The sequence below is a fragment of the Ambystoma mexicanum genome, chromosome 11, assembly GCF_040938575.1.
Source record: "Ambystoma mexicanum isolate Mex_15411 chromosome 11, UKY_AmexF1_1, whole genome shotgun sequence".
Taxonomy (NCBI): domain Eukaryota; kingdom Metazoa; phylum Chordata; class Amphibia; order Caudata; family Ambystomatidae; genus Ambystoma; species Ambystoma mexicanum.
Window position 1 is genome coordinate 1028170871 of NC_090934.1, and position 24325 is coordinate 1028195195.

The window sequence follows — 24325 nt, forward strand, 5'->3', positions numbered from 1 at the left end:
GCAATAGGTCTGTGTTAGGTTTATAACGCTGGTTAAGAGTGTTTATCACATCAGCCACAACCATATCTGCCTTTGGTGGTGCCTTCACACCGCTAGATTCTTGGGGCAGCATGTATAAAGTTGGTTTGTTTTTCTCTGCATTACCGTGTCGGGCGTGGTTTAAGTATTTATGCAGATTATTTGAATATAAGGCTGCTTTGTCATGCGCTGCTAAATAGGATCTGTATAAAACATCCTTCATTTGCGCATTGAGACGCACGGTTTCAACTTTTCGTTTATCCCAATCCGGCGTGGGTGTGGGAGTCGTCCGGCTTTCTAACTGATGCTCGTCGACCAGATACATTTTGCGGGCGTTTTCCATTATTGTCCGCCGAGCAAGCTGGGGACTAGCTGTAGGGCCATGCCTACGAGCGATCCTATGAAACCACCACCTGCAAGACCACTTTTCTTTTAGCCCTTACCAATATTTGCTTATTGCTCAGTTTCTTGATGACCTTCTTTTTTCTTTTTCAACACACTTATTTGACGGTGTGTTAACGGGACGTGTCCCTTTTAAGCGCTCTGAGCAATCTCTGTAATAACGGCCACCAAATCAGCGGAAGCCACAGCTAGTATGGCCTTGCGTTATTGAGTGGTGGCATATACAAGCATTTTCAACAGTGCAACGTTTCTTAATATGCGTGTCGACATGGTGAAAGTGCGACCGGCTACTGACACAATATTGTACCCAATGTTGTTCTTTAGATGTCTTTTTTCGGGATTTAAATAACGGGTAGCTCTGGCTGAAATATAATGGTGCACAATCTATAATCCTCTAGAGTGGTTGTTTTTAAATCAACCAGGAGATATCCATATGGCTTACTGGTCGCGTATTCAAAAGCCTCGATAATAAAATGTGTTTTGGTCGATCTGACGGGCTATCACGGTTAATTGTTGTTTATCACAGGTGTTTTTAAATAACACTATAACTAGCGTTTAGCGTTATAGATCTGTTGCTCTTGCCCTTGTTTAACAGGTTTTGCACGATATAAAAAATGCTCAGATTGCGGTGATGGGAATATGGAGTAAAGGCTCTTTCTAGATTGGCGTTCTGACCCCTCCCCCCCCCCCATCCTCGGTCATCAAATCATCCACAATCAAATTCACTATGCTCAGCTGTCATAAACGATCGTTGTTGAGAGTCTTGGGCATACCTTGTACAAACCGAAGGTGTTTAAACTGTTGTTGCAAGGTATTCTAAAGTTGTAAAGAGGTTGCCAGCAACTGTACAACCAAATAATATTAACGGTAACATGCGATATAGCTATGTGGGCGTTTTGTAAAAGTGTTTTGACACAATAACTCTTGTCACTGATAGAAGGGCCAACCAGCACACACACGAAGGGGTGTTGCAGCCTGGTATCCATAATGACAAAAACGTGTGCATTAACAAAGCATGTACAGATATCTGTGTGTGCATTTCTCGGGCCAGGTTAAATCACAGCATGTGGTTATCCTTTCAGCCTTTTAGGAGTTAATAAAACAAACATTGCTATATTTCCACGTCTATATCTGATATTTAAGCGCTATATGAACACTTACAAATTAATTGCCATTCTTTACCTAAAAAGAAGCTATAAATTAAAAACATGATATACCGCTTGAAAACTGTATAAAACAACTGTAGTATATATTGCATAAAACATAGCTTTAGAAGTTATAATAAAACATTTCAGCATTTCGCGACCCATCCATCACCCCTGCAAAAGAACATTGGATTGGCATGTGTTAGCAGTGTCATGACATGTTTTCAAACATAATCGAACAACTATGCTTGTTGGGACCTTGGGCAATCCATCGACTCATTAATAAATCGGAAGAACAACTTTGATCATTGATGCCCCGCAGACACTCCTCTGCCCTCTTTGGATGAATCAAAAACTCCACGTTTTGGGCCACCCCGCTGCAATTCCTCTGGATGAATCAAAAACAAAAAAGAACTCCACGTTTCAGGGGCTCCCAGACCTTTGAACTTTTCTTTCAAAAATAAGGCCTCTTCCGTCACAGGACTTGTAGATGGCGGGGTCTTCAGTTCCAACCGGTGTCTGCAAATCAAGCACATCTCCCGAAATCCACAGTGCTATTCTGGCAGGCTTACAAAGCCTGAGTTTTAAAGACATCCAGTTAGTGCCTCCACCTCGCCCCCAGCCCTTGTATCAGAACATCCCCATCCTGTATATTCCACGTGCAGTCTGCTATGGGCCTCTGAAAACCCCACTTAGTGACAGTGACTTTACAATGGATGGGCTAATTCAAATGCAGTTTTGACACACCCAGCACATGACATCTGGAGATTACACACGCCTCATGGCTTGCAAGTCCTAATTGCAGCGTTATATCATCACCCGTTTCAAATATTTGAATACTTAGGAGCTGATGGAATGAGTCATACAATAACTGAACCAGAGGCACATGGGCTGTGTCATCAGCTGATGCCAGGGCTACATAGTTAAGAGCACTGGCGGGGAGGGGGGGGGGGGTGCACGTGTGTTTAAAAAGTCACTTTTGGCTGTCTAGCAGACAGAATTTGTCAGTCTGTATAAAAATATTTTTCACAGTCATAAGCAATAGCTTACAATGGTTTCATGCCCCTTATAAACAAACATACATACTTGGGCAGGTTTGTCTAGGGGTCTGTGGCTATGTTTTTAACAAATGACAGCAGGTGCAACCCTTGTTTTCATTCTGTCAACTCTAATGTTAATAAACTATAAATTCCCTGTCCCTGCAACTCAGAATTTTTTTTTAAACCCTAGTTCCGCTTTGCCTGGCTACATTTTCAAGGGTTTTTATGTCTGCTACATAAACAAAGCATGTCTGGCCCAACACCGCTTTAATGAAATTATGACATCACCTAGCTTTATATTACAGCTCCTTTAAATCTACTATCAACCCTTAAAAACCCAACTCACTCTGCGTCATCAACGGGTCACCACCTAACATTCGCTGTCCAACTCCTCCCAACTCACTTTGCCCTCCACCAAGCAACAGCACACACACGTTCTCCCATATTAAAATCATTTTAATATAAACTTTGGGGGTCATTCATGGATTATTTCCGCCGAAAAAACTGAATTTGTGCGCCCTCTGCCTGCAAATCTCTGTTTAACAAATGGGGATTTGCGGGCAGAATTGCGCACAAATCCTGTTTTTTTCAGCGCAAATAATCCATGAATTACCCCCTTTATATCAAACTGATATGATACCCTTTTGATATCAAAACACAAACACTTTATAGCCATTTATATAAATCTGATATTGATTTGATATCATTTTATATCAAATCGAAATAGCGGGACTAAGGATACCAAGGGGGCATGCCCACCTATCAAAATTTGATCTCTTTAAAAAGGGGGCCCCCATATAAAACATATCTATAACAAATAATGTTTTTTTTTTTAATGTGTTTTACAGTTAAAGCGTATTTGGGAATGGGAATTTTCAGACTGCCTAAAAAAATCATTTCACTCACACTTTTAAAAAAGGGAGTAAAATACTCCACCTTCAAACTCTTGTCTGGAGCATGGATTACAACAGAACAAAATAATCCATAGAGGACCCCAAGACAATGGGGACGCAGAAAGGCTCATAAGAACTATCAAGTCAATCCTACAATATCCGAATCAAGGGATGTTGAGCTACCTCTATACCCGTTTTTGCAAGAGTACTGCACATTGCTACACACATCCACTTGGTGTTCCCCAACAACCACATTTTTTTATTTTTTATTTTTTTTCACATCTTCACACTGGCACTATACCAGCACAAGCGCAACTTCAACCCCCGGCCTCTGAAAGCATATTATGGTCAAATAACAATCGTATGAGTGAGTGCTGTATTCCCAGACAATCCCATATCAAAGAAGGTGACCTAGTATTGAGCAAGGACAGACTGCATGATGGCAAATTTAGCTTGCCACCTGAAGTGGAACCCTGAGTGAGTACAAGTTAAAAAGTGACCATGACCACAGCCTCTTGGAGAAATGCAAGTGACACGTAATTTGTTGGGGTTCAAGAAGCTATGTAGACATCAACGGCTAGAGATTCAGGAGGAGCCTATATCCCCAAGACTCAGAGGAGATGTTTCAATACACACTACAGTTTCACCTGAAGAGTCACCTGCCGTGGAGAAACAAGTGAGCGGTCAGAATGCTTCTGAGGCGGAGAGTGGACAAACTTAGCCCAAGGGACCACCTTAGGCGGATGACCTGGCCTTGCAGATGGCTTCTGGACTATGATACACAGGATGGTCTAAAACATCAGTGTCATTCTTATCACAATTGGTTGGGAGAATGTTATCTTAAGAGCCGGGTTGCTCCCTCAAACAACTTGTCATCTGGCCTCCCCGTGCATCCCTGCACCGGGCGTATGACATCAGCACACGAGCGGAACACCCTAACAACCAATCAGTGGGTGATCGCTGTAACATAATTGTTCTGGCACTGCCCATTAAGTTATCACGTTCTAAGAAACATGCACCAATCTTAACATTACTGTTCAACTGTACATGGCTGCAGGAAGCATTCAGATTACTCCTCGCTGACTTCATAGACAACACACACACACACACACACACACACACACACACACGCGCACACACGCACACACACGCGCACACACGCACACACACACGCACACACGCGCGCGCGCACGCGCGCGCACCCTGCCGCCACGACAGCTAAACAATTTAAGCACTAACTTCAATGATTTATGTCGAACATGAAGAATTCTGCATGAAGCACTAAATGAATGTGATCTTAAGTGTATATTACCTGCAACCCCTTGCATTACACAATTTTTGTAACTCCCTTTTCAATTACCCTGCATAGATTAACAATGCTCAGGATTGTAGCCAGAAAGATGCCCTAATCCCCAGAATTTGAAAGAGATGCATAGAAGATGTGCCTGACGTGTTCCTTAAAGATGAGCACCTTTGCCGATAAGATCCTACTGTCCTACCAGAATGCGTTGCTTAGCAAGTACAACAGAGGTGCAAGTCTAGGAAGTTCAGGGCACAATGGCTTTGTGAGAAGCATGACAGGGATACATAATCAAAAGGTAAATAGAGCAGCTGGGAACAGAGATCCAAAGTGTGACTTCAGCATAGAAAATGATTTCATGCAAACTTAGAAATGAAAAATCAAAGTAGTATCACAACTTCAGAACACGTTCATAAAAACTCACTGCCATTGGCCATTTGTTCACCACCACCGCCAGGAGAAAGAGGTGGTGGAAACGCAGCAAACGCTTCATCTTTAGTATGTTCATAATCAGGAATGTCAAACAGACTGTTCTCCATTGGGTCGGTCATACTGGCAAGCCAACTTCCTCTCGCTCACTCTGCAACAATGTGGAAAGTCATTAATGTAAAATGCACATTTGAAATGTAATGTTTTAGTGTCTCATTTGTAGACTACATTCAAAGTTAAATATTTGCTCAGCACCTTAAGTGGAAATACTGTAAAAAGGTACCACCAAACTGTGAGGAAACCTTGGGATGTAGGTTCCTATAAAATTAGTGCTAGGAAGCAAAGACATTGCATGAAACACAAGCTACTATGGCATATTCAGCAAACATTTGTTTTGCTTTATAAAAAAAAACAATTGCGCAGTTAAATGCAACAGCATATGAGAGCATCTCATTTGTAATGAAGATTTTTGAGAAGCACAATACATTAATTCATAAGTGACCACACAAAAGAATTCTGTGGCTGAACACCAGCGACCACATATTTGTGGGAGTAGGACATTCTGAGGTTACACAACACCTTTAAATAAAATCCCTTCTGTTGTGCCATGTTGCCACACATTCCACCAGGAAGATTGGATCGACCGGTTTTACCTGGAATCACAAACATTCTACGTTTCCATGTAAGTGGGCAAGTGGTCTACACTTGAAGGGTGTTGTGCTTTAAGCATACGTTGAAGCTGCTCGGCGGTGGCAGCTTTTAGAATGGGTACACAGATCACTGAAGAGAATGTTTGACTGATCGAGAGCGGAGAAGGAAGAAAATTGTATAGGATATGGGGTGGGGAGCCGAGGATGAATGGTGATGGCTTCTTTGTGGGGAAGGGCGGGCAGAGGCCGAAGTCCAGCACAAGAACCAGTAATTCTCAGGTCATGGAATGATATTGCAACAAAGAACTTGGCAGAGACTTGCAGTGCAAGGTTAGCTGGCCTTTTCGAGGTCTGTAGATGGAGGTGGATCATGAAAGGTTGAACAGGTTTTAATTGGGATCTTGGCAGAGTTTAGCTGAGGTAGGGCAGATTATGCAGCTGCTGAGTGAGTAAAAGTGGGCGATAAAGGGGGACGAGTACCATCATGACCCTAAAGACTATGTGACAACAGAGAATGTTGGTAAGTGGAAAGGAGATGCAATGGTTGTGGCAGCAATGGACATGTGTATGTGGCGTTTGCAGCAATTCTAATACTATACTAAAGCGAGTAAAATGTGATCATCAACCGCAAGATATGGCAGTAGAAACCCAGGCAATGTGTTGTCCCAAGGGAGGAGGGCCCTTTCCATCTAATGGGGCATGAAAAACACTGCCATGACAAGTGCAGTGAAAAAGTGCACCCATCTTAAAATTCACTCCGTCAACGTCAGTATATTTAAAAAGAGCAGCCTTCAATTAATAAATGTGCAGGAAACTTCCCCACCAGTAGAGGAAAATCAATAATGAATATTAGCTAGAGCGCAGAATGTCCACTATCAAACCCTCTTAAATTACAAAATGTTTACATGCAAGAAAATAACACTTGCACCAGATTCTAAGCAGTATCAGCTCAAAAAGAGAAGACAATTTGTAGGCACTGACAAAGCAAGGTATTGCCATCGCAAATGATGATTTACAGATTGCACAAAACCTAAATATTTTAACCATAACAGCACTGAAATAACATAGAAAAAAGTGTTCACAATACATAAGATTTACCACACCTTCACAAATATCAATTAATGTATCTGGGGAATAAAACGTGGAATGACGAAAAGGCTGGCTGCCATGCAGCAGGTACTGTATATACCGAACGATAGCTTTGCTCTAGTCAACGGTTAACATTTTTATTCCAAGTTACTAGCCTGGCAAAAAAGTCACCCACCCCCTCAATTCTCTAGATGCACACAGCACACCATTTGTTACTCGCCAAGAGTCAGTTATCACACTACGTTGGTTAGTGGCGATTGCACATTTTGAGCCCCTTCCCTTAACGTATTACACCCTCAGTCTCCCTCAATCGGGCTCGGACCGTTTACTGATGTCCAAGACTTTCGAATGTGTGTGGCTTTTTCTTTTTTAACAGACCTCTGCAGGACCACTTCGACTTTCCAGCTTTCAACTCGCACTCCTATGTTAGCTGCCCCAGTGCTTCCAGGTCTGGGTAGTTCACTGTATTATGCACCAAAGTTCAATGTTCATCTTTTTATGCTCCCCTTTTCTCAGGGTCAGTTTCAATAACCTCGCTTTTATAGTTCATTCACTTTATCGCTACAAACTTTTCACCTTTCACAGAGACTTTCGAGTGGGCTAATTTTATTCACCGGACCACTCAGTTACTTGGTATCGCTGACTTTACAGCTATCGTTACTTCAAGGTTCATTCGCAGGTCTACCTTTCTTTGCGTCTTATCCACATGCGTGCAGCCTTCAATTGTGCGAAATAATGTTGCCACTTCAATCTTTTTTTTAGCACACACAGGCCTCTCGTGTCACTCGACAACTCACTGGCTGTGTGTGTTTCTTTCTTGTATTTACTGTCTTCCAGTTTACGAGTCAAGGTTAGTACCACAAGATTGGCATCCCCTACCCAACTCTGCCGTTCACCTGGGAGGTTAGCTGGCGTCCTTGAAAAACAATGTAGCCTTCTTGTTTGGGATTCGGCCTTCTCCACGTGTCTGTCGCAGCATTTTGTAGGCAACGACCTCCTGCAGGGAACTCCTGGGGCTCTCCACCTGTGGCTCTCCTCCTTTGGTCCGTTTTCTGCTCCAGTAGACTCACCTTTGCCCCAGAAGTTCTGCTCTTACTTGTGTTTCACCTTGCTCAGAGTGTGTTTCTATGTTCCGCCTGATGTTCGTGTGAGGAGAACTAATTAGTATCAGATGTATGCACTTAGAGTCAAGTGCCTGACTTTGCCTGACCCAATTGGCAGGATATGGCCAATGTGATTTGTAAAAGTTAGCATTATTACTCTCAGCCGGCGTCTTCCTCTGCCGTGTGTGTGTGTGTGTGTGTGTGTGGATATAAATATATATATAACGGTTGGGGGGGGAAGTTTGGGACATTGGAGAATCCAATGAAATTAAATAGGAGGGATCATGGGTGCGGGAAATACCACTTCTCACTACCAGCTGCCTCACCCCCACTGCCCGAAGACCCCTCACCCAAGTGACCTTCCCGAACTGGTCCACCCCCAGGAGCTGGATCCAAAAGTGATGGCTGTGTCCTGGCCACCTGGATAACAAGTCCCCGAGGGCTAGCGGGTGAGACAACCTTTGGTTTCTCACACCGTCCTTAGCCAGCCAGTCTTCCGAACAACCTAGAAATCTATTTTACATGCCCAGGCCTCAGATTATATGTGTTTGAAACTACTGCATTCCCTAATAATGGGTTTTCCATTTAAGAGCCTTTCTCCAATTTGTATGAAGCTCTGAGCTTTAAATCTCATTGTGCTAAAATGCACAACGTGCTGCCATATTATGTTCACACAACCTTCATTTCACACAATTGTCATTATGTTGCTACATGTATGCAAATCTAAATATATCATACTTGACACAGTAACACTAGAAGAACCTTTAACAAACCTTAATTAACTATTCTAGACACAATCAAAACTGCAAAATTGTAACAATATTGCATCCATTCTTGTCCCATCATAACATTAATATGGTGCACACAACGTGAATTTTTCCTTTCTATTGAAATAAAATTCATCTACCCCAACAGGAGAAACTTACATGAGTAGGTAGGAAGTATGCATAAGGTTACGCTAAAGGTTAAATATGGTACATAAATCAGAAGCCTTAAATACATACAAGATTATGAAAGCTAAGGATGATTATGCAATAGAATGAATAAAAAAGGTCCTCTAAATCAAGAAGAATATTATTTGAAAAACATGTACTAAACGTTTATGAAAGATTTTTATTTTATCCACTTTAAAAAAAATACATTTATAAAATGAATTCCTTAGCAAATATACGTTGACACTTTACTATTGATATAGATGTGTTAGCTAGATGTGTTAGCCTAATGCAACATCACTATTAGGTTGCGCATATACACCTCAAACTCCCCCAACATATCAAAAATTTTAAGTCTGTGTTCTAGTGTACTCGCAAATCTTCCCGTTTTCTCTACCAAAAGCAAGTCCACTAGAAATAACATGACAGTCTTTACACCTCATGATACTACTAATTTATATCATAGAGACATCCAACTGTCCTTGACCGTGAGCCAGTAGAGAGAAAAGGAAGATTACACAATGAGACTGTGACTTTGTACATCACAACAACCACAGACCTTACATAAGAAATTGGAGTTTGGGATGTATGGGAGAATTTGAGATGCATTTATGCACCACTACAGTGATATTGAGCTAGATGTGTTAAGCATAGCGCACACTTTGCACACACACCACTAGTCCTTGCCTAGTGATGATGGACTATTGACGAGTAAGAAATGGTGCACTGTATATGTGTAGAATTGAGGCGGCAAGTGATTATTTTATGGCTGGCTAGTAGCTTGCTATTTGGAAGTAAATATTTACTATTGGTATATATATATTTTAGACATGGATAAAACAATGTGAACGAGAAATAATGTTTAGTACATATTTAACTAAATCAAGTTCTTTGTAAGGTTGCAGGAAGCACAAAACAGTTTTAAAAACACAGTGCTAGCAATTGCTGCATATATATAGTGCTGGCGTCCGGCTTTGAGGTTTAGGTTAATAAAGAGGTACCACAACTGGGGCATTAGCACCATGGTGAAGATGAGAATGGACCATCACTATATTGAAGACTAGGGTTTGCCTGACGGTCACGCAGGACCTCCACCCTAGTGTCTTTGCAAAATCAACCACAGACTTCAGGTACATTGGTAAGGATCTTTAATGGCAGCCAGCAAAGCAGCATACAGAAAATCCACAAGACAGGACACAAAACCAATGATCGAACCGAATATAGCGCAGCAGTCCCCACCCCTTTCCGGTATTACAGTGTTTTTATACATTAATGCACACCAATTCTTCTATGGAAGGGGTGGTCCATGCATCATACAGTGGCAACAGTATACAATGCTTCATTTGGTTTCAATGTGAATTACAGGATTCTCAAAATGCAACCAGTGCTCCAGATAAGATTTTGAAGAGGGAGTTTTTTACTCCCTCATTTTTAAAATTGGGAATGCACTGATTTTTAGGGTGTAAACAAGCAAGCTCAATTCCCAAAGGGAATATTTAATAAGCAAATATAAATGGTTTACCTGTAAAAGAGAAATGTTTTGTTGTAAATATTTATTTACACTTCGTTATCCATGCACATTGAAATAAATGTTTCCCCTAGTCAGATCAGGCAGCAACAATAGAGTTTCCTCTGGTGGCACTGCATTCACTACTGGTCCAAGCATATTAATGGATCTGTGTGGATGAGAACATCAAGGCAAGCTCCTGTGGGTCTATTTCCTATTTTGTGTTGGGAGTATTTTTACCCCCAATCTTTATTTTTGTGGATATCGGCCTAATTTTAGAGAGTAAAAGTGGCCGATACACCCCTTATCTGTAGGACTGACTACAACCTACAAGCATAGATAGCATTCTCACACCTTGGCAAGTACACTTTGCAACAAGCAGAAGACCTTTTCAAATACATTTCTATGTAATCAGTGGTTTCTTCATCTCATTTCATCATTTATATAGTGCCTTTTACCCTGGGCATGGGCCCAACACGAGGTAGGTTGAAAGCCCTCGGAGGGACCAAAGTCTGAAGTATGGGAAAAGTTAGGAGGTGCTAGTATGCGTTTGTGCATAATGGCCATTAAAGGTTATGAGGGCTTGTCCGAGTCCCTGCTAGCCACCCATATCTAAATCAGCATGTGTATTTGTGGGGAGATGTACACTAGGGAAATAAGCTGGAGTGTGTGTGTGTGTAAGAGTATAGGTCATTTATTTGTCTAGCTGCAGATTGAATTTCTTTAATGAAAAGGTAGCTACATTCTTATGGCAGAAGTGTTGGACAAAAAGTCATTTGAGTTGTATGTGAAAGCAGATGTGTGCACAAGTGTGGGCGCACCTCTGGCTAATTCCAAAAGCGTGGAGTGCGAGAGGAGAACTGCATTGATTATAATCAAGGCTAGGATTGGTACATTCAGCAAATTCTAATACATCTGGGTTGATAACATATGGCGAATATGTGCATGCTTCCCGCTATCATTGAGTGTATACATTCAAGATCCGACTTAACAGTAAAGGCAACATTCGGTCAACAGCTGCATTCCCTGTAGAGGAACACATTATGTAATCGCCTAGAAACCATAGCATGGCACCCTGGTCAACTGCCCAACTCTTCCAAGTGCTATACAATGGCTATCACAAGAGCTCCTCTGGTGCAAAGGCTAAAATCTGTGCAATACAAAGGCTACCCTCACAAACACAACAGCCAGGTCGCCCTCCAGAATTACTCCAAGTCGCTCATAATGACTAACCACACAAGTCTAAGTGTAACAAGTTGGCTGCCCTAATAGATATTCACAGAGCAAAACCTTGGCTAGACTTATAAATTATCTAAGTGCAGAAGCAATGGCCACCTTTCTAATGGTGCAGTTCAACACGTTGGCCACCCTCACAAATACCTCCAGTGCAATACAGAGCACACCCCAGCTAAGAGGAAAACATGTCCTGCCCCCCAATAAATGTAAGTGCAACCCACAGCCCGCTCCCAAAATGCCTCAAGTGCAACACAACATCTGCCCTCCAAAATACATCTATCAGGCTATCTAAGGAGTGCAGCAGGTAATCCACACAGTGTTCTTATTTGAAGGTAGTAATGAATAAGTGCCAGGGTTTACATTGAGCACAGTAACGGCTATGCTCACCGCCTGTACCACCTTACAGTAGTTGTTGCCATAGGGCGTTATGTCAGGCGTTATGTCAGGCGAACAGGAGCAAACAGGAGCAAACAGGAGCAAACAGGAGCAAACAGGAGCAAACAGGAGCAAACAGGAGCAAACAGGAGCAAACAGGAGCAAACAGGAGCAAACAGGAGCAAACAGGAGCAAACAGGGATGGGAGCTGCCCTTTGCTGTGGGCCCTTCGCCAGCTGCCCGGGCAAGGCTGCCCTGGGAGGGCCTCTGAAAAGCAGTTGTTCCAGTAGTGTGAGGGAGCACGGACCAATGAGAACCAAATGGGCGGCCATAGAGGAGAAGAGACAGGGAATGGATGAAGGCGGATAGGAGAAGGTAGAGGGGAAGCATGCAAAGGAGACTGCCAGGAGAGAGGCACAGAGCCACCTGACTGCCTTAGCTAATTGCCAAGGGGTAGATGTGTGGAGGAAGAAAGCCAGCACAAAACAACACAAAGGAAGGGAACCCTACTTGCAGATCAGCTAAAAAAACGGATTTCAAAGCACAGTAAAAAACACTAGAAACAACCAACCAGGACCAAAAAACTGATTGGAAATTCACAAATCATCCCTCCTAAAGGCACTTCACAAGGCAAAAAACAGATTGGAAATCTACTACGACTACAGTTCTCACATGGCCCAGGCAGTGCCTCCCCGCCTAATGTTGCCAATTCCATATGCTGAAACCATTATCGCCTGGCGAGACAGTGATGCGATACACGCTTGCTTGTGCCAAACAGGAACCGCGTTAGAAGCAAGTAATGTAGATGTGGGCTGCATCTAGCGGCGCACCTAGAGTACATTTTAGTTAAGGCATTTATTTATTAATAAAAATCATGGGGAAAGGAATCTATTGTTGGCAATAAAAGGGGAACAGATTTTACCATTGATAACAGATCGGAGGACATGGGTCCTTTACAATGGGGTGAGAGAATGTGGCTTGAAGACCAGATGTTGCAGGGGAAGGTGGAAACATAAACCAGGGATGAGGACAGGACACAATGACACAGGAACGGGATGGTGAAGAAAGTGCTTAAGAATGGAGGGTGACAGAAAAGTGCTGTAGGGTTGTACAAGAAGGGTAGGGAAAGAGAAAAATAGGGTGTTGCAGTAGCATAGAACACTAGGAAACTGGTTCTTCAGAAAGAAGGAGAGCTTAGAGGTTAGATTTAAATAGTGGTAGAGTTGTAGTAGTACGTAGAGGGAGAGGAATGTCATTCCAGAGTAGGGGAGCGGGAGACGGAAACGAAAGGGAGCACAGGAGTAGTGGCAAGACAGTGAGCAGAGGATGATATTAAAGATCGAGGAAGAGAGTAAGGAGTGAGATGAGTAGATAGGTAGGTTGGGGGGCGAGTCCATGGATAGTTTTGAAGATAGAAAATGTATACTTAACAATCAATCTGGCGACGGACAGAGGAGGTAGAGGTAAAGCGAGAAACGGTTGAAAAGTGTGCGATTGCGAAATTGAGGGCTTTGTCCAGAGGTGAAAAGGCATTGTTGGGAAAGCCAGAGGAGACTTGCATAGTTTTGAGATCTAGAAAGGACTAAGGAGGAGATTAGCTGTTTAAGCAGTATTGAAAAGGAAGGTTGTGACATTTTTCAGATATTGAGGAGGTTGCGTCTGGCTACTGTGGCATATTTGCAGATGAAGAGCGAGAAGTTGTGTGATGGGCCGGGGATGACACTAAGGTTACAAGCGGAGGCAAAGTAAGGAAGGTAGTTAGAAGAGAATAGAAGAGGAGAAGGAGAGGAAGAGATAGCCTGTTTGGCTGGGAAGTAGAGAACTTCAGTCTTAGTGGAGTTGAGCATTAGCGATTGCGCCTCAATCGCATTTTTGATGGCAGAGAGACAGACATTTTTTACTGTAGATCGTCGGAGAAGGAGTGAAAGGAGAAGAAGATCAGAGTGTTGTCGGCAAAGAATTGATAGGAGAAGCCGTAAGAGGAGATCGGGGTGCCAAGATCTGAAGTATAGAGAGAGAAGAGAAGTGGACCAAGGACAGACCCTTGGGGAACTCCAAAAGTAAGGGGCGAGTGGGGAGGTAAGGCGGTTCAAGGACACATGAAAGTGTCTGGGGCCAAGGTATGAAGCAAATCAAGCGCGGGCCTCATCTCTGATGCAAGGAGAAAGAACGTAGTGAGATGGTCAGAATGGTCTACAGTATCAAAGGCAGCAGAGAGGTCGAGAAGAATAGGAAAAGATGCTGACATTGAGGAGAGCTGTCTCAGTAGAATGCAGAGGTTGGAAGCCAGGCTGGAGAGGGTCCCAGAGGTTTTGAGTATCAAGGTACTCAATAGGTCGACCTGTCCTAATTGACCTCCACTTTCTGACGAGCAGGGATCACCATGTAGAAAGAAAGGAGAGGTAAGAGTGGGGGGCATGGATGTAAGATGTGCAGGGGAATTTATAGTTAGGGTATATGTGCTATGGGGGAGGGGAAATGGGGAGGGCTGGCAGTGAGAATGGGGGTATATGGGCAGGTAACTACAAGTGAAAGGGGTGGTACAACACAGGAGTAGTGGGTGAGGGAGGCTGGGTGGGGGCAGAAGAGTAGGGAGTGATCCCCTGAAAAAGAGATGAGGGAGAGTAGTGAGGGATTAGGTTAGATTGGTGTGGCAAACAGTTGCATATGGCAACCACCTTCGGTTAGCCATTATGCAACTACTCATAGGAAGCCCGTCGGGACAAGCAGTTGTGCTATACCACTTCAGTGGTCTAACAGGAGGTTGACGAGCATTAGACATTCAATCTATAGGAGCACACGTTGCATTCTGGCACATAGCCTGCATAGTTCATGTATACAAAATATCCCGATTTACAGTGCAGAACAAGATTTTAGATATGTTACCATATTTTTAGGAAATAAAACAGTGCATGAAGAATTGATGTATTATCTTTATATATAAAGCTGTATGTGTGTATGTTTGTTTGTCTGGCTATACAAATCCACACTGTTGATATCTGTCCCTCACACTCAACAAAGCAATAAGGAAATACATGACAATTCAACATAACAAAAACATCATCATACTTGTCTTTGGCAACTGAACCTGCAATATAACCACAGTCCTGGCTTATGCTCTGGGTCAACTCCCCTTCCCCAGATTCAACCAGGTCTCTAGTTCCACAGTTCAAAAGAAAATAAGTAAGCACGCCCAGGTTGGTAACAAAGCTCTAACAGTTCATTGTAACTTCCACCAGTCAATAGAAAGTCCAATACTTCAAAATGAAATGTTCTTTCTCTTCTTCGCATACAAATGCACCTCAAAATAATCTTCTCCACAAGGTAACACAAATTGTCTGGATGGTTTTTGCAACAGCTGAATGCCTTCAAGAAATGCAACTCCTTCACAGCAGGATTATACAACTCTGCTTTCAGAACCATAAATGATATAACATTGTGCATCATGACCACAGTTCAGCACTTTGTCAGCTACTACCTGGTCTCTTCCTATGCCAGGACTACGTTTCGAAGGTTCGCCATCCGGGTTTACTGCCCTGCCAAAACAGCTTTTCATAAACAGAACATGCTTCAGTGGTAACAACAACTTGAACAACTTTGCAACAACTTCACAATGTTCTGTGGCTAGCAGCATTACACTTTTATCAACCTTTCAGGCAAACAATCTTCACCTTTGTGCTCCTTAAAATTCCTCTGCAAATTATGCTTCTCTCTCCCTTAATAACTTTCTTCAGAAGGGCAGTCTCTTTGCCACTTTTGTTTCCCCACTGCACCATAAAACAAATATTGACAACAAAATGTATTTGTTCCGCTTCTTTCTTGGCTTTGTCAATGTGCGTTTTCATTAGCCGTTTTAAAGTTCAGCAAACATGAATAACAAACTTCATAACCCTGGAGTCTTCTATTGCTCCCCTTTTGTCTTTGGCAATATCTGTTGGACTTGTATTGCTTAGGGTTTTTACTCTTGACTTGGGTAAAAGTTGAAGGCATTAGTTTTTAACCATGTTGCCTCCCTGGGTTGTTGGAATTTCCATGACCTCACATGCCTGTTTTTACTGTCACTTGGTTTCTTAATAGGCCACTTTCACTGCTTTTCAACAGTTCGGTATTCAAAATTATAGTTAACACTTCTTTCACTGACACGTGAGTGAAACGGTCTGCCTGCACCACGCAAACAGTATCGGAACGTCCCGGAGTCACTTTCACACTGTGAGCTCACCGGGTTAGTTGCACACCTCCGATCCTCACCGCGTCTGCAGGTATTCCGCTGCTGTGGCTCGCAGCGACCCGGTGAACACACTGGTTCTGCCTTCACCTGCGCCACTTGATGCTGGAGCCTTCTTGGCTCCTGAAAGTTTCTGGTGCACGCCAGTCACCGGGAATCTCTCCAGAGGGAAAACTTCCATTGGTGCTTTCGCCTTCCGTTGCGCAGTCTCAGCAGAATGAACCTTCAACGGGCCAGCGTTCCTTTGACACGCTTCCCATTGCACAACCTCTGCACCTGGGGCAGCTGGAGACACAGACCCTCTCTGGACCAGCCACAGTCTTTGGCTTTACAACGGTCTCGGCGCCTTCCTGCTCCAGTCCCGACCTCGGCTGCATAGATGTCTGCGCTGCTCCTTATGCTCATACTGCTCTCCTCCTGCTTTCTACGCTGCAGTCTCGGCCTCAGCTTCTCTCTTTTCTCCGTATTGCCTGCACCTGAGGGGGGCCTTTTAAGCCTCTCAGCCTCCATCGTGTGTGGGTCATTTACATTAACTGACTACTCCTGCATTGTTCCTCTTCAGCCCTCTTCCTCGTTCCAGTACTTAGGGAATTATGGGACTTCAAGTCCCTCATAACAAAGTAGGTTTTACTGTCATTCACAACATTTTCTAAATAAGTGTCATAAGAATAAGGCATGATGCTTGATTGATGAGAGGAATAAAGCTCTTTAATATTCAGATTATTCATATACTTCTTTCACTATATTTTTGGGAGTTAGTGTAGACTTTAGGTGTACGAGTTACACTGGTTTGAGAAGGAGTTCTATTTCTCTTTATGCCAAAGGGTTGTGTTATGTTATGTTACTTGGCATTTATATAGCGCTCTATATATCATTGGTATGATCTCAAAGCGCTAGTAGGTTGAACGCCCTCGGGAACAATAGTTCAGGTCAGTAGAGAGAGATGGTATCATAGGGTGCGTGGGTGCACCAGATGTGTGCAGCTGATGCGATAGCTGGATGGTAGCTGCATCCTAGCGTTAGGTGTGGTGTTGAAGATATTACCTGGAATGTGTGCAGTTTGGTGGGTGGACATCCAGACTAGGTTTGGCTACGTTAGGCCTGAAGCACGCTTATGTGAGTAACTATTCCGGAATGCCATGGGATAGCTGCGTTTTATTAGGGTGGTGAGGTGCTCATGGGGTATTGTTCGTATGTGAACAGCTAGGCTGAATTTTTCAGGGGTATAGCTGTGTTCTAGTGTGATGGTGTATAGTAGAGATTAGGCGTAGTGATGTGATATGATGTGGTGGTTCCTCTTTTAAAACGCCCGAGACCAGGCACGTGTACAGGATAGTAACAGCATGGGGAACAAGACAGTAACATAGTAACACATGGGCACGGAGGGAACACGTGATGAGAGTTGGGTAGTATATTGTAATACATAGTGACATCACGGGAATAGGCTGGCAGGGAGCACAGCGATGCATGGACACACAGTGACAGAAGGATGGGTTTACAGTGATAGGGGAGAACATAGGGATATACGACTACTGCATGGGAACAAGAAAGCAGGGAGCACTGTGGACACACACGGGAACTAGAGGGTAGGGTAATAGGGTAATACCATTCCATCCATTCAATCAATCCATACAATCGATGCATCCATCCGTTTCTTCCATTTCTTCATCCATTCATTCCATCGATCCCTTCCGTCGGTGCATCCATCCATTTCTTCATCCATTCATTCGTTCCTTCTATCCGATGCCCATTCCATCGATCAATTTTATATACATACATTCCATCCATCAGATCCATATACATACATTCCATGTATTCCATACGCATCCATCCATTCCGTTCATTCAATCAATCCATCCCATCCCATCCATCCGTCCGTCGGTCCATTCCATCCGTCCATCCATCCATCCATCCATCCATCCGTCCGTCCGTCCGTCCGTCCGTTCCATCCATTGCATCCATCTATCTATCTATCCCCTCTATTACATCTATCCATTCCATCCATTGCAACCATCCATTCTATCCATTCCATCCGTCCATCCATTCTGTCTATTTCATCCGTTCCATACATGTACCTTCCATTCATTCTACATACATCAATGCCAAACATTCCATCCATTCATTCATTCCACATGCTTCCATCCATCCATCCATCCATCCATCCATCCAATCCATTTCCTCTATCCATTCTATTCATTCCATCTTGTCGGTAGGATCTTAAGATCATTGTTCAGTGTTCATATACGGTTGTCTATAGCCCAATCGATGGGCGTATTCATTGAAGACAAGGTTGGGAGTCCCATTGTGTAGTCATTGGGGTGTTGGGAGTTCAGATGCATCAAAGTTGTTGTTGGAGTTATGGAAAGAGCCATGTTTTTAGTAATTTGTGGAAATGTCAAATAGTCTTGGGTGTGTCAGATGTGTGGTGGAAGCGAGTTCCACAGAGTCTGGGCCAATGCTGAGAAATAGGATTATTGTGGATTATTTGTACCCACCGGATGATGTTCAATTTGTGGAATATGCAAATCATTATGACAACAAGCCATTGTGTATTTTGTCATTTGTGATATGTCGTCCTTAGAGGAAGACAAATACTGCATCTCATCCCACTGACTCATCTCACTCTCCTGGGCCTTTTCTCCTCCAAAATGATCCTCCCACAGAACACCACCCGCAAGGTCAGGATCAGGAAGCATCTGCCTTTCCCTGGCCACCTGGGAGGAGACTTTAGGCAGGGATTTAGTGAGGGATCCGTAGTATTCATCACATCGCACCTGTATAGAGAGTAGCACACAAACTTTCCTTCTCCATTCCCAGACACCCCTCCCAATTCCCTCTGCTTCCATGGATTGAAACATGCTGCACACTTTCCAAGAAAGTGCAGGTATGGAGCACAATAAAAGCCAAGTCCCCTAGGCGTATTTCAATCTGTGTTATGCATACCCTGTAGTTACAATTACCAGCAAAACCCGAGCAAAGTGTCTTGTATCTGGCAGAGGCGGATCAGAAAATCAAGGTGGTCGACTGACTACACTTGAGCCAGGAAATTGGAAAGGCATTGAATTAAGGGTTAAGGAATATTGCAAAAGTGGAACAAGGTTTGAAACTCTGAAGGGCAGGGAATCAAAATTAAGATTGGATAAGCAGAAGTAAAAGCAGCTCCTGGCCATCTGGCATGGACCACTGAGCAAGAGCTACCACTGCGGAACAAGGAGCTAGTACATAGCGTTCCACAAATCTAACTTCCACATAAGAAGCAAACTTACATTGTGTCCATTATTTATCGCCCCTTATGCTTTGAGCGTCATATATAGGTGTCCTAATGCCCTGATGTTAATTTCACATAGGTATGTTTGTTCTGCATCATTTGTCTTGGGGAATATGGTGGGTCAGAAGGAGGAGGCAGACTAGAAGTTGCCATTTCCAATATGTGCTTATTCAAAACAATAAAGAAATACCCAACTTTCCCTAAACTATTGGTTTCCCTACCTAACACAACTCACTAGGGTGCTCTTTGTCAGTTGAGAAGTCCAAATCAAGTCTCTCCTCCATCCAAAACTAGGCTGCGCTGACCCTACCACTAATGTTAGACAACTTTTTTAAAAAAATGTTTTATTTATTGTGCTTGACATTACATTAAGAGAGCAAGTGGCAAATATACAATCAACATACACAGTATGATAGTAGTTTGTACAGAATGGCAGGGGGCCAGCAAGTGGTACAACGAACAGAGAAACAAATTGCAGTGGCAATCGAGGCATACAAATCAAGCGGTTATCGGAGCTGGGGAGGAGAGATCGCCAGGATCATCATCGGCGTTGGCTAACATGGTGGAGATATAGGAATGGAATCTAAATGTTTCTGGGTCTCAACACTTGTGGCTGCTGGTCTGCCCAAGCCTCTTCGTGTCCGAGGCCCAGGTGACGGCCCGAAGCCACTGAGCATGTGTGGGGACCCCAGAGCAGAGCCAGAGCAGCAGGATACAACGGACTGCTAGTAGCATACATAGCCCAGCTAGTTTCCTGGAGTCGCGCCCAAATCTAGGGAGTTCATGACAGAGACAGGTCAGTGGGGATGGGGTGATTTCAGACATAGTAGAGCATGCCTCCTCCCAGAACTGAGAAAGACATGGACAAGACCACATCATGTGTATGTAGTTTGCATCATCTGAGCTACATCTGGGGCACCTAGGGGTTTGGGGGGGGGGGGTGATCCTTTGACATATAATGCAGCCTGATTGGGGTATAGTGGAACCTGTGGAGTATCTTAAATTGGATCAATTTAAAGTGGGAGTTGAACAAGATTTCATGGATGAGGGCACACATGCGGTCCGAGCGTTGATCAGTTATTTCGATTTCTAGATCCTCGCCCCAGGTGCGTCTGAGTCCGTCAAAAGGGGGTATGGTTTGGACTGCAGCAGGATATATAATCTGGAGACCCTCCCCTTGAAGGACATAGTATTCAGGATTTCAGACAGTATAGGGTCATCTGGGAGGATTGCGGGAAAGTCCGGGTACCGGCTCTTAAGGGAGCGGCGGAGACCCGCATATTGGAGCCAATAGGAGGGCTTCTTACGCAGGGATACTGGTAAATCTGGCCATTCGAGGAAGTTAACCTGGTCAAAAACATCACAGACAGCCTCAAAACCTGTACCGGCCCAGAGACGTATTATGGCGGGGGTTACACAGGGAACTTCCGGGAGGAAATTCCAAAGGGGAAGGTTGCCATGAAAAGGGATGTAAGACATTAGCCAGTTTCCACAGCTTAGTCAAGGCCAGTGACGTGGCGCCTATGGGGGTCGAGGGATTCAAACATAACACGTCGAGAGGGGAGGACTAAAGCACGGATATCGAGACCATCTACAGCAAGACGCTCGAGCTTAGTATGCAGTGGAGAGTCTGTAGATACAAACCAGTGCGAGGAGTATGTGCCTGAGCAAGTATCCAATACCTTTCAAAGTTAGGGGCGCCAAAGCCGCCCCCGAACATAGGGACAGTTAGTGTGTCTAGTTTTAAGTGGACTGTACCAGAATGTCCCAGAAAGGTATTTACAATGCGGGTCAGTAATTGAAAGAATTTGCGGCCAGGCCATAAAGGGATATTAAGGAACCGGTAAAGGAGTTTGAGGGGGGGGGGGGGGGGGGAAGTACGATCATTTTAAGGATGCCGATCTTACCTGCCAGGGAGATTGGTAATTTAGCCCAGCCTGCACATTTTCTGGCAAGGGTAGTCGGGTATTTCCCAAAGTTGGCTATGTATAGAGAGTTTGGTTGGCGAGTAACCACCACTCTGAGATAGATGATTCTCGGTCTGTGACCATGTGAAACCTAAAGGGTCTGGGGGTGGGCGGGAGTGACTTCAGTTAGTGGAAACAGAATAGATTTGGAACAGTTCACCCCGAGACCCGAAATCTAGCCGAAGTGGGCCTCATCATCCAGAATAGGGGCAAGGTTTTCTCCAGGAGAGTGAATGAAGAGGAGGGCGTCATCAGCATATAAAGAGATGATCTCATGGGGAGCCGGACAGTCTCAGACCGCTATATGCATGCATTTGACGTATCCTGTCAGCGAAGGGCTCCATGGCTATAGCGTAAATCAGTGGGTGAGAAGGGGAAACCCTGCCTCGTGCCCCTGGCTATTTGTAAAAGGGCCGAACCCCTGTCCTTGGTGCGGACTCTGGCTACGGAAAAAGAATTTTAAAAAAAGTTTGACCCAGGACTGAAAGCGGGGTGCAAAATTCTCTTCTCGAGGACCCGCCATAGGTAGCTCCAGGAGACCGAGCCGAATGCTTTCTGCATATCGAGGGTGGCCTCCACCACCTGTATGTTTGGGTCAATCCGGGCAAGAATATTGAATAGCCAATGCAAATTAAGGGAAGTAGAGCGCCGGGGATAAACCCCGACTGGTCTGGGTGTATGATATACGACATGTACAGGGCCAGTCTCAAAGCTAACACTTTAGCGGGAGGGTGCTAGAGAGCCACCCAAGATGGCCGCTTCCTGAGAGAGCTCCGTAGGGCTCTAATGAATCCTGATCAATTGTTGCTCCTGTGGTCGCTGAATTAGTCCAGTTTGCCGCTGTGTGCACTCTCAACATCCCGCAGATCATTTTGGGCTAACTCCCATCCCCGACAAGCAACCTGATCCCCTGTTACACTTCCTGGGTCTTGAGGCCTACTGACCGCCTGTCGACTAGAGAGGAGCTCCCTCGGGTGCCCGTGCTGCGAAACGAGGCGGCGTCCGGCGGAGCCACGCACCGAGCGGCTCAAGAAGGCAGGTAGACGTATGCGAGACGGCGCCATAGAGACCGAGCGGTCTCCGCCCCCGCAGCGGCCCGGTGGAAGACCTACGGTGCGGAGGCCTGCAACGCCGTCAGCCTGCGAAGACCCAGGTAGGAGGACGCCGCTGGGAGCATGCGGGGCGGCGGAGCCGCGGGGCAGGGCGACGCCATCTCTCCCGCCCCAAACAAGCTCCATCCGAGCGCAGCCCGGGAGCCGGGGACGCCCCGACGCGGGAGCGCTGTGGCGAGAGAGCGGTCCCTCTGGCTCGTGGGCCTCCGACTGCAGCGATACCACCCGGGTCTTTCCGGCCAGCTCAAGAATCCGGCTTTCACGACGCTCTGGTGTTCGAACCGAGTGACGCTACCCTCTGGTGCGGCTGGAGGAGCGAGAGAGTGGGACCTGGCCGCGGACCCCCTCCGAAGACCGTGGTGGAGGTGCAGACACTGAGTACAGCATTCATCGGGATTGCAGGCTCCCCAATAAAAGCGAGTTGGAGCACATTGCTCGATCTAAATCCTACGAGTGAGTTCGCAGCCACACTCTAACCACCCGGTAACGTTTGGTCTCCACAGAATAGAGGCACCAATCCTTGCCAGGTTCGAACGGACACTCTCTTTGACCTGCTTAGGCAAAACCCCAACCTCAGCCACAAACATTTCCACAAGCCATCATGGGGAAAATAGACAAAACCCAGAAGAAACTGCACTTCGAACCTAACTCTCAGCACAAACCCACAACCAGCAGTAGACCTGAATCCCCTGTACTAGAGGCAGCATTATCAGAAGTACAGACACCCCATCGAGACATCAGAGAGATCCTGATGGATCTGAAAGCCGGTATCAGCGGCCTAGGGTGCAAGCTAGACACCTTGTCAACTAAAGTAGACCAACTACAACATAGACTTGATAAACATGCGGACAGGCTCGACAACGTGGAGCAGCGCGTGTCCGTCCTGGACGACGGGTCGACGGCCTTGACCTCTCGAGTCCCCCTACTTGAAACACAGATGAAGATTGTGAATGCCAAAAATGAAGACTTGGAGGGTCGTTCCCGAAGGAACAACATCAGAATTACAGAAGTGAGAGAACAACTCCTCCCAGGCAAAATGGAAGATTTTGTGGAACATGTGTGCATCACACTCTTCGGAAAAGAGACACTATCCCAGCTGTTTGTTGTAGAAAGAGCACACAGAATCCCGAATATCAGACCGGCACCAGGCACACACCCAAGACCAATAATAGCAAGGCTGCTAAATTATAAAGACCGTGATGCGGTACTCCAGGCGGCCAGAATTAAGGGGAAACTACAATATGACGGCGATCCCATTCAATTTTTCCCCGATTTCTCCCAAGCAGTGCAATCATAAAGGAGATCCTATATATCTGTCAAGCGCCTCCTACAGAATAATCAAATCGTCTACTCCATGTTGTACCCAGCGAAACTTCGCATTCAGCACGAAGGGAAAACACAATTCTTCAACTCCCCAGAAGAGGCCAGTGACTATCTGGATCGGGCCGGCTGCAGACCCAGTGGGAACAACCCAAGACCCAGGCGCAAAGACCGTGCAAGACGAAACCCTCCGTAATAAAGTACTTCGAGCATGGGAGACAGGCGCCAACGTGCCCTTACTTTCCAGCCACGAAGACTACCGCAGGAACGAACTCCTGTTGCTAATGGAAGCCCGGCACCCTCTTGGTGGGCTA

The 24325-nt window shown here is 44.9% G+C and overlaps 1 protein-coding gene across 1 annotated transcript in view; it reads right to left on the reverse strand.

Moving 5' to 3' along the window:
- TIPIN (TIMELESS interacting protein) overlaps positions 1–24325 on the reverse strand; it is a 563857-nt gene that overhangs the window by 493727 nt on the left and 45805 nt on the right. Inside the window, exon 2 of the mRNA XM_069624271.1 lies at positions 5223–5378. Within this exon, the coding sequence (XP_069480372.1) occupies positions 5223–5349 (127 nt within the window). The 5' untranslated portion in view covers positions 5350–5378. The remainder of the gene's footprint in view (positions 1–5222; positions 5379–24325) is intronic.